Source organism: Drosophila virilis, chromosome 5 (genome assembly GCF_030788295.1).
Source record: "Drosophila virilis strain 15010-1051.87 chromosome 5, Dvir_AGI_RSII-ME, whole genome shotgun sequence".
In the NCBI taxonomy this organism is placed as follows: Eukaryota; Metazoa; Arthropoda; class Insecta; order Diptera; family Drosophilidae; genus Drosophila; species Drosophila virilis.
In genome coordinates this window covers 12,287,763-12,299,768 of record NC_091547.1, presented here as the reverse complement: position 1 = coordinate 12,299,768, position 12,006 = coordinate 12,287,763, and the positions used below count along the sequence as shown (strand labels likewise).

General features: G+C 40.2%; 1 protein-coding gene across 8 annotated transcripts in view; it reads right to left on the bottom strand.

The window, feature by feature from the left end:
• Positions 1-12,006, bottom strand: part of LOC6626749 (cyclic nucleotide-gated channel beta-1) — a 79,688-nt gene that overhangs the window by 40,243 nt on the left and 27,439 nt on the right. For all 8 annotated transcript variants that reach the window (XM_070210010.1, XM_070210008.1, XM_032435963.2 and 5 more), the window contains exon 2: positions 9,762-10,112. In XM_070210010.1, the coding sequence (XP_070066111.1) occupies positions 9,762-9,999 (238 nt within the window). In that variant the 5' untranslated portion in view covers positions 10,000-10,112. The remainder of the gene's footprint in view (positions 1-9,761; positions 10,113-12,006) is intronic.

Genomic DNA, 12,006 nt, shown 5'->3' with positions numbered 1-12,006 from the left:
ACTCGGTTAGTTATTGACATGCATGTTTATTATTAACATTATCACCAACATTTAACATTTGCTGTTAATTCTGTTAATTATGTTAAGAGTGCTTCAGACACAAAGAAAGAATTATGTTAACGGCATTATTCCATAACACTGTTAAGAGACTCTCATGGCAGTTAGTAACTAACTAGCTGTAACTTTGGTTACAATGTTACAAATATACAGCATAGTTTGTTTACTTTATTATGTGTTTTAAGTTAAATTAGGCTAACATGATTTACTTTACAGTTTGTAATTTGTTCAGAAATATTTCGCTCATTTTCAAAATGTTTTTCTTGCAGTACTTTTCTCTCAGTAGGTAATATACGAATGAACTCAGGCACTATGAACCTGTTCATTTATTTGGGTTCTCTGATTTGCTTTAAGTCATTCCAGCTGCGTAAGCTTCGTAAGCTAACCTCGCGCTCATCTTATGGGTATATATGTGTGTGACCTAATCGCATTGAATTTAATGTCAAGCAATTTCTGCTCTCATTCGAATGCTGCTGGCTGCTACTTTTTTCTCCCTTTGCTGCTGCTGCTCAATTCTCAATTCAACTCAATTCGCTGCCTGTCTGTGTGTGTGTGTGTGTGTTAAATTCTTTTGAAAACATCATGAAAATAACATACTTTGAACTTTTTATTGTCAATTGCCGTCCGTCTGCACACAATAAAAGCTGACTTCATTTGGTAATTTTCATTTCATAATTTGTCGCAGCATTTTCTCTTCGATTTCTCCCTGGACGCGCTTTAATTTGATTATTTTATGAGTATGCGAGTGTGCGAATGTGTGCATGTTTAAATCTACAGTGGCAGTTGACACGCCCCCAATCGCTACCGCCCACTGTGTCCAGTTGACAGTTTGCGATTGAATGGAACCGGCTGCTTTTGGCATCAACTGTCGCATTTGGTTATTTGATTGTGGTCATAATAGTTTACCGCAGGGGCCACACTATCAATGCCGCACAGCCATGCGGGAAGTGTGATGGGAAGATAGTTTGGCTGAGTATTCATATTCACACATGGCTCATCGCATGGACATCACATCCTGCCAGCAACTCATCTGCCTTCAGCAGCTACTCTTTAATTCAGTTACGTTTCTCATTCAGTCAAAATATTCGTCCGCTCGTTCGTACGCTTGGCTGTCAAGAGCTTTTGGGCAACATTTTTATTGGCAAGCAAATGCGATTACAGCTACAAAGTTGCAGGCACTGCACCTTGCTGCCCTGGCCCTCACCGTCCCCCTCGCCCACGCTGAGCTATCAAAATTGCTTGCACTTTTTTGTTGCGCTTGAAAAAAGTTTCGTTTTTCATTTTTTGTTGCCAAAAAACGTGCGCGCACTGCAAACTGCAAAGCACTGCTGCTTTCTGTTTTTAGCTACTGCTACTGCTGCTTCTTCTTATAATTTCCTTGGCGCTGTAATTGCGCTTATCGCATTGTAAGAAGGCAAATTTGCCGCACCGCCACGTGCCCAATCAGCAGCAGCAGCAGCAGCAACAGCCAAAAAATAAGAATTAAAACAATAAAAAAGGACCAAAATTAAAAGCAAAAGAAATTGGCACACGGCATAAAGTTAAAAAATAAAAGAAAAAAGAAAATATTACAACTTTTTTTTTTTATTTTGTAATCCGCTTAGCCGCCATCGTCAGTTGCCAGTTGCCATTTGCCAAAGGGAGAGCAAAGCGCAAAACTTAATTTGCTGCGTGGCAATGCTGCGGGCCAGCGAGGAGAGTAGAGAAGAGGAGCGAGGAGCGTCGGGGTGGGTAATTACAACATAAATTTGCCAAATTGCTTCTTTAAAAAAGTTTTCACTCGCATCGCAGCAACGGGCAACTGGCAAGCTGCGAGGCATTTAGTTGGCTGACATTTAATGCTGATGCAGACGAGAACAATTGCCCTCTTCGTCCGGTTGTCTGTCTGCGGTCTGGTTAGCTCTGTTAATCCCAACCGGCTAATCCTGGGCGGGTCAGCATATGTGAGAGCCTGTGTGTCGGCCAGCCCCAACAGCCACTGACTGGCAAATTATCGCTGCCAGTTGACCAAACCTGATAAGGCCAAACATGTGTAGGAGTCACACCAGCTTAGCAATCTCAGCACATGTCTGCCTCCCTGCCTATTTCCTTGTCTCTCTAGAGAGCTGCTTGCCAGACACGCCTGTGGTTGAAAAATAATAGGTTTATGCTCTGCAGGCATCAGTCATGTGATTGATATGCCAAAACTGTCGCCGTAACTGAAGCTGTAATTGTGGTCCAACAACAATGTACAACAAATGGCCGAAAGCCTATTTCAACTTTAATGTGCTTAATATTTGATTTGTGGCTGTGCCTGTGTGTGCTCGTTGTGTGTGTACACTGTACACTGTGTGTGTTTGTGTGCATGCTTGTGCTTGTGTTTGTCAATGACACTTGCGTTTAAGCTCTGCTCTTAAACACCTATAAAAACCTCTCATAGCTGCAAATTTGATTTAACTTTCAGACTTGTTAAGTGGCCAAACTTTATAAAATAAGAGCTTTATATATTAAGTTTAAGTAAATAGTTGCATTAAAAAAGTTTTCATTTTTCTCGACGCTGTCAACGCTGCTGCTCGCCTGCTTTGCCAAACTCGTCAAAATTCAACAGCATTTACCATAGTATTATTTCCTCTATGGTTACTTTGGTTAAAAAATGGGTTTTTTTTCTCATGTCTAAGTTTATTATTATCAAATATTAGTTTTAGTTATTTTGTTGGTTTTTCATTTCTTTAGTTATAAATATATTAATATTGTCACATGTCTTCCTTACTTTGGCAATATAAACGAAAGTTTATCTAGCCACGAAAACTATCTTCAAGTACTTAACTACTTGAAACTAAAGAGGATGCTAAAACACAGCTGAGCTTTTAATTACGTTTCATTTAAATGGACAAGTTTCAGATATTATTATGTTCTCCATTGCTACTTCATTACATACATATGATATGATAGCAACAAGAAGTGAGACCTACAACAATCCCAGTTTTAAACACGTTTTATGTCATATAAGTGACACTTAGCTTAGCCCATGTCCTCCATGCTTACTTTTTGAGCATCAAGCACTCCATTTAGAACTACACGTAAGTCCATTGCATGTGCTGGTCATCTATTGCGGCCTTTTTGTGCATGCGTGAAAAGCGACACTTAGAGACCGTCGCCCTCTCCCACCGTTGACGCATTGCCGCTGGCAAATGTGCAAGAAAAACAGGCGAACAGCTTTGGTAATTTTTTTAATGCTGCACTTTAGTTGATAAGTCAACCACTTGAGAGCAGCGGCAAATCCATGGCTATCTCGGCTTTCTTTTATTCTATCAGCTCTCCTACTCACTCTTCCCACCCTTTTTGTCTCTCTTGACTATTCTTAAGCGTTCTTTGGCCAACACCTGCCAACTGGCCTGTCTGGCTGTCTGCCAGGTAGCGCCTGCCCCACCTGTATGCCTCCCACTGTTGGCATTTTGTAATTGCATTACGAGCCCGACAAAGCAAAACCTTTTGAAAGCACTTGCGTAGGAGCGTGTGTGTGTGTGTGCCAACTTTAAGTGCCCCTTTGTGTTCCTCCATACCTGCTATCTCCCACACTCTGTCGCTCCCTGGCTGACGCTTTTTGCTGTTGCACAGTTTTGTGTGTACGACAAGTGACTAACGCGGCAACATTGTCGCAGGCAGACGACGCGGCGTATACGCAACATGGTTGCCAGGTCATCAGCTCGTTTGGCACAAACGCGAACGAAAATTAAAACGCAGCCGTAAGCGAAGTTGCCAATGCAACATTGTGGCCATATTTTGGTGGCGCATCAGCTGCCTCTTGGGCCACCTGGCGCGCTTTGAATAACATTCAATTTGACGCTGCAGTTGCCGTTAACTTCGCACTGTGCAACGCCGCCATGCTGCCTGATCTAAGCCGGGCTATCAAATTGGTAAACTAATATGGCCAACAATGTAAACGCTGGACAAGCGCTCGACAAACACAGCGCATCATGATTGCTTTTATAATTGAAATGCTCAAATTACTAACAACCACAGCAAAGCTAAAGCCACGGCAATCAAACTGTCTGCCACACGACGCTGCCTCCAATCCCTGCTGTTGTTGCAGCTGTCGGGTTTGAAGTCAGGAGTCGGGCTGGATTACAGCTAGTCTTGAGGCGCTGCTGCTTTTTGTTGCTCTTCTTGGCCAGCTGATACACAGGCCCCGTTAGGCTGGCCATCATGCATAAATTCTAATTAAAATTTGTGTGCCAGGTGGTAAATAAAACTAATTATACATGCGCAATTCATCGACAGGGTAGGTGGGTGACGGGGGGGTCGTGAGGCGGTACATCACCTTTAAAACGAGATGAAAAAACTTTTCGCAGCAGCTATGTCTGTTGTTGAAGTTCGGCGCTAAAGCTGACAACAACAAACGTAACGAGCGTGCAATAACAACAACAACAACAACAACAAGAGTGGCAGCAACAACAACTACAACAACAAAAACTTTACACAAAACTTTGTCCGAGCTTGAAGCGTGTGTAGCAGGCGGTGCGGTGGCAGAGGGCGGCCAAATCAATGATGCAGCTGCCATAAGACCTCTAAGCTCAATTATGGCATGAACAGAGCGCACAGACAGAGGCAGGCAGAGGGAGACGGCAAGAGAAAGAGAAAAGAAGAGAGAGAGAGGGTGTGTGTGGAATAGACAAAGGCATGTACACGCCCATTCTTGATGGCTCCATCATCCACAAATTGAGCTAAGCTCCAAATGCGCTTGAAAGGGACTAAAGGTATTTGTATTTGATAGATACATGGATATATACCCACATATTTTGCATTTGTCATTGATTGACGCTGCTGCAAGTCACTGCCCAAATAAGTAGGCAACAAATAATATTATTGTTAGCGGCAACAATTTGAGAATTTGAATTTATGCGCACATTTATGCCCCACAGTGGGTATTTAATCTCTGTTATGTGATCGCATAAGTAACGCGTGAAGGCCAGGTAATCCGTTAAAACTCTTATTTATGGCAAAATTCATAGATTTTTTCATATGTACACATAATTATTATATTAACTCAGCCCTATATAAACATTTCCTTTATATTTCATTGCCGCAAAATACTATCTCAACAAATTGAGAGTCGCACAAACAAATATTCTTTGAAGAATATGCAATGCTCTTTGCGTACTAAGGACATCGAAAGAGACCTAGGAGTTCTCAAAATAGGAGACGTAAACCGTCAACATGCCAAACGATACTTTAGGGCCTTTGATCCATTCACAACCTGCTAGCAAATCGCCTTATCTCTCTAGGGCAAAAAGAGAAGACTTAATCAGACGAATTAAAACCTTTTCGCTTTATGGCCTTAACGTTATCCACCTTAGACTAATTAGCAGTTAGTCTTGTTACATTTTTTTACGCCTAACTAGCTTAAGCTACCAATATTACAAAAAAAGTTATATTATTCTGATTCAAACACAATTCGTATGAATAAATCACAAAAATAATTAAATGAAGTATGAAAAACTTTTGATATATATTATATAAAATAAAATTTAACTAGATTCATTGCATGCGCATATTTCTGTGTCACATGCAGAATAAAATATGCTCAATAAACACACAATCTCGTTAATCTTTTTCCAATTTCTCACTTATGATTTATTTGTTTATTTGTTTTTGAAAATTTATAAACCTTCTCGTATGATATTTTCTTTATAAAATATTGATTGGACAATATTTTTAGGTAAAATATTATCAGACTAATAAATTTAATCTGATCTCAGCAGTTTAATCAATTTGCAATGAATATACTCGACGGTACATAACTTCTTCGTCACAGTTAGGGTATTAAAGCCGCGACTCGCCGTTAGCAACGTTTATTGCCCTCTGTTTTTAATAAAATCACTCCAAAAACAGAACTTGCCTATTTATATTATTCATCGAGAAGCGTCTATATTGCACGTTCAGTTTTTTAAAAATGCTCAGAGTTCCTGCTCGTTGTCGTCTCTTTGTAAAAGTCAAATTCAATTTAGCGATACCATGGCAGGCAACAAAAAAAAAAAAGAAGAACTTTGATCAAAGCCACGACCAAATTGCTATTGTCAACGACCAAGCACACACACACACACACACACACATACAGACAAGCGCAAACAGAGAGAGAACGCTTGATAGTCTTAAAAGAGCAATGTACGTACATCCTAAAAATTGTCAACTTCATTGGCAAAACAAAAAAAAAAAGAAGGAATATGCCAAAAGTTGAAGAGTTTCGTTTTATTTTTGGCAACTGGCTTTGGTTGTTGTTGTGGTTGTGGCTGAAACTGGGACTGTGCTTCAGATGGCTAAAGATACCCTACAAGTATTAAGTAGCAGGCAACTAAGCAACGCCTTCATTATGTTAAATCACAAAGATAGAACGAATTTTGTTAAAATTTAGTTCAGATAATGGTCTATTTATTGATTTTATGTGTGAATTGAAGGTAGGCAGATGTATCTTAAAATAAGCTGGCAGCCGGTACTTAAATGGATTTCTGAGTAGCTTGCCCCATAAGAAGAATTTATATCTTTAGTTTTTCAATTTGGCTTTAATCTCTAAATGTTCCTTTTAGCTCAAAGTAGCAGGATGGCTTGCAGTCTGTCATTTTCGCTTACACTCAATGTGTCAGACTGTTTATGTGTGTGTATGTGTGTGAGCGTTAAAGCGTTCATTTGGACATAAACAACTTAACAGTCATTAAATCCAAGCCACCAAGCGATAAATGTCAATAGCAGTGCCTGAAAAACTTTGCTGCACACGCATATACACACATATGTTATATACACACACTCACATGCATACCAGCACATATATGCTCTTGCATATAGCATTATGCAGTGCAGCCGCAGTCCTTAACACATAGCGCATACGTCACGTTGACCCTCATTTAGTGAAGCCCTTGGTGGTGCTGCTGCTGCTGCTGTTGTTGTTCTTCTTCTTCTTATTGTTGCTGTTGTTATTGTTTTTGCTGCTGTTGTTGGCGCCGTGCAAATTGCAGGCGTTTTCAGCTGATGCTGAAACATATGGAACAACAACAGAATCTCTTTTGTCCAGTCGTAGACCAGGTTTCTCGGATGCTTTCGACTCGTTAGAGCAGTAAAAGTGGCAACGAAATTTGGATTTATGGGCCGCACAGTGATAAATTGAATTTCGCTGAAAATTAACTGTAAGCCAAAGTGAACGTGCCACAACGCAATCAACAACAACTACAACAGCTGGCAGAAGAAAAATGGTCGCAACATATGCAGCCTATAAAATGTGACAAGCAGCAACCGCAAAAGGAAACAGCAACAACAACAAATTACAACTGTGGCTTTGCTAAGACAACGCCTGTTTCTCTGTCTGTGTATGTGTGTTGTGTGTATATGTGTGTGTGTGCGAGACCGCAGCGTCAAGTTTACTGCTGCAGCCTGGCAATGAAATTAGGACACAAGCTGTAGGCTGAACAGCGCCTTGGCCTGGCAATTGTCTAAGCATATTTGTCATTTGATTGATTTATTTTTCCTTGCCATACAAAAGACACAAAGCGCCAGATTTTTGGGACAAACTGACTTGTGGCTCAATTGTGACAGACAGGCATTCCAAATACAGGTTGCCCGTGAGTTGGACCCAAACTAAGGCGCTTTGTCAAATCAGAGCAACCTAAGCATATCATCCGAGGCAGCAGCCTTAGATAGGTGCGTGCTCAAATAACATATGCTTTTTACTATAGACCTATCTATTATTTAGTTGTGGGAAGTAAGCCTGCTCTTTGAGAGGCATATAAATAGAATTCTGTTCTAACAGACCAGTGAGGTGTACTTCACTTTTCTAGTAAAAGCAAGCATAAAAGTGGGTTCATATGAAATTGCATGCCTCCAGCTTTATAGTCCTTGAGTTCGCCCCAAATATAATATAAAATGCTTCGGATTTCCTTGAAAACGTCCTGAGAATAACTGCTCTTGAGAAGCTATAATTCTGAATAGATTTATTAAGTGTAAATTCGTACTCAAAGACTGCAAAAGCTAGTGACCTGATGCTTAACATATATTTTCTAGTTTATCGTATGCAGAACTAGCATGACTCGAATATTATAAAAGTTAGATGCTGCAAACCTGGTGAGTAGGTTCTTCTTTCGACTTAAAATCTTTTTAAACATATGCCCAATACCCATAAAAATAACAATCACATTTTAAGTTGCTGGTTTGGTATTTACGTACATTTTTCTACCACACTTATGGGCTGAATATAGCATAAAGATAGCTATAATCACATATCATACCAAATTTCGTGTGGCTATCCTCAGTTCATACAGTCATCGAAAAACAATTTCTATAAAAATTGAGAAGTACGAGATGAGAATAACCCCAAATGAAATTTCTAAGGATTCCCTTTAATAAAGGTAAGTTACACACCATATCTTTTGATAGCCGCAACGCATAAATATGCAAAACTAAATAGAATGGTATTTTTTATGAGTTCAGGCACATAACGAAAGGTGAAAGGTGACTGTCTAAACAATTGCCATTTCGGTGGCTTAGCGATTTTCATAACATAATGCGCTCGAACTTGAGCGAACTGTGGGGAGCCGTTGGATCTGATGATGGCATTAAAGTTGTGCCATTTGAAAGTCATTCAACTGCATTAAATATGCAAATGCGAAATGGCATCGTTTGGCGCACCTTTGACTGCAGTTTCGCTTTGGGACTGGCTTTGTCTATTTTTGCTGACATTATCGAAATGCCAATCAATGGCAAAAGTTGTTTGCAACTGTCGAAGGCAATTCTCGCTCGTCCCTAAAGCCAGGGCATATAAAATTTAAATGCTACGCAAAAAAGGATCATTGAGAGAAAAAGCTGCAGTCGGAGGGACAGACAAAGACAAATCCAACGACACTAGAGTGCAGAAGCACTTAAATAAACAAACCTCCATATACTATATATACTTATGCTGCATTAATGAAATCTACGAAATCCTCACTAGCAACACTCAAAAAATCACTATTTTTAGACTTGTTTTAAAGAGAAGTTAAATAGTCAGAAGCGCTAAAATTAATGTTAAAACTAAAAAATCATTTTAATTTAGCCAGAAGAAAATGTCAAATTCAAAAGAAATATCTATATATAAGTATATCCCGTAATCGCATCCTACACAGAGTATGTTTATAAGATACTTTCAAGGTAAAAAACAGGTCTCTCAGTGGAATTATCTAACACATGCCCTTGTACTTACACAGCTTACAGAGCTCGTACGGCTTGTACTCTAGTCAGCCGGCTAAGAGCCTAACCTTATTTTTACTTGATAGCTTAATGATTATTGATACAAGCTGTACAGGTATGTGTTTTCCGTTTATCCGTAAGTTAGGACACACAGTGTTGTATTTAGATATTTAGATATATAGATATATAAATATAAATATATATATATATATATACATATATAACTGTCAAAGATGTAGCAATACGGTCTACACAATAAATGCGACAGCATGCAGAAGGGTTACAGGTGTGAAGGGTGGTGGTGGCAAGTTTAGAAGTTCAGTTTGCCGATGGTGGGTTTTGAGTGGTCTAGTGGTTTGGTGGTTTTACTGCATGTGCACTGAGGTGGAAATTGACTACAAAAAGTACTTAAACATTTGATTGTTATGGGCAGGAGCGTAGGGGGTAGGGTAATGGTGGGGGGTTTTGGGTGTGTACGCATTTTCTATTTCAATTTTTCGTTGTGCAGTGCTTACCTGTTGAATAACGGGCCACAGCCGCGGCGGCGCTGCTGGCGTCGTTGTTATTGCCAATACAGCCGCCATAGGAGAAATGATGGCTAGTCGAACCGGTGCCGGAGACAACGGCTATTTCGTCCAGCTCATGGCCCGGCGAGGTGCCAGCGGATACGAGCCGCGTCGACGATGTGGCCGAATTGCCCTGCGAATTTTTGCGTCCACGTAGCGAGAGCACCAGTCTTTTGGCTGTGGACATACCCACAGCACCGGATGCTTACCGCCGCCTCCTACTACTTCTACTACCTGCCGTGTCGTATCGCAGTCCCCGTCGTCGTCGTTTCTGTCTCTGAGACTCCTCCGGTTGCTGAACTGCAATGAGAAATTGAAATGGAAATGAGAAACTTTTTTCAATATTTGCAAAAGCAAAAAACGAAACTTAAGCACAAAAACTAAGTCAAATGGGAACGTGAAGATTCAAAAAGGAGATACCCTATAGAAAGGTTATACTTATTTTAAAGCGAGAAGAAGAGTGGCAACAAAAGGTGGATAGAGAGAAAAATAGAGCTGGCGAACCACAGAAAGTAAGAGGGAGAAACAACCTTATTTGCGACCATGAGAATTGCGAAGAAAGGCGCGTTTTAATAAAGAAATAGTAAGGCACGTACTAAACTATATCTATGCAACTGCCATTTTATCTCAAAATCATGTTAGAATTGTCTCAGCAGTTGACCAAAAATATTTTCTACCACTTAAGCTATCTTAATGCAAACATTACACTCAGTTAATGGGTGCTTGGTTAAATACAATGCCGGCTACCAACACTGCTATTTATAACCTTAATAATTTAGCAGAGCTTCAAAGAAATATGTTAATCTTGAATGAGCGCCGACTGAGCTTGGAATTTTCATTTTAATGCGCCGCCAGAGTGGAACACACAGGATGCTGAAATTCTCTTTCTCTCTGTGTGTGTGTGTCGAGTGTCAGTGAACAGAACAATCTTAAATTATGCAAATGCTTGCAATCAACGCTTAAGCAATGCCAACAACAACAAAAGCAACAAGAAGAACAACTACAAGAGCAATGAAAAGTATAAAAAAAAGTGAAAAACAAAAAAAAATGGCACACAAAATGATTGCGACATGAAAAATATGGCCGCAATATTAGCATACATACAGCATTGTATCAGCTGATAGCAGGAATGGGGAGTGAGTTGTAGGTTGTGGGTTGTGGGCGGGGCACGTGCTCCACAGTGAAATGCGGGCAAAAGCCGCTTAGGCAAAAACACATAACGGCAAGAACAAGAGAAATAGGCTACAAAATGCTACTTATAGATGCCAATACCCCAGAAAAATATAAGAAGAAGCAAATAAAAGGAACAAAAAAAACTGTCGCACACTTCTTGCTCGGGCGCTGGTGCCTTATCAATTTAATATTTAATAAGCCGTGGCAGGCATAAAGAAACGCCGAAATGCTGAATGCCCCCAAATATATTCAGTTGAGTGTAAAGTTGATAACCTAGCAAATGTGTCGGAGCACGCAATGCTTTCGATTTCAATTCCGATAACGATTACTCTAGCGATTACTTGTATAAGCATAAACAAGACCCAAGTCAAACCGCACTCTACATTAAATAATATTAAAATGTGTGCCTCTAGTCTATATATCCATATGTATCTATTTATATATATTAACTTTTAGGCTCGCTCGACTTTAAAGTCCTATACTAATGGTACGCACACTCACACTCACACACACACACACCCGCACGCGCGCACACATCTGCGACTTGACACTTGTACGTGACGCATAACAAATTTGAGGGATTTGTTGCACTTTGATTGAATGTTCGCTGGCGCCGCATAGCTAAATATGATTTATGTGCCACACAAATACACAACCACACACCCACACACACACACAAACACATGTGACTCAGCTCAGCTAATTTGTGGGCGTGGCTGCATGCTGCACGCCAGCATAGCTCTTGGGAAACAAACTCGTGCCAAACTTATTGCATATCCGATTTTTATGGCATGTGAAGTTTCTGATTACGCAAAGCGACAAAAAAAAACAACACAAACTCAAAATTGTAGCCAAAAACTGTGCGAACAGACTATGGCCGGATTGCTGGCCAGGTTGACTACATTCCGGCCAAAGCCAAAAGGCAATCAAGTGTTGCCAAAAACTATGCAAACACGAAAATTGCCAAAAACGCTACCCAATGCATCACAGCCAGTTTTCAAATACAAGCCCAAAGCCAAGC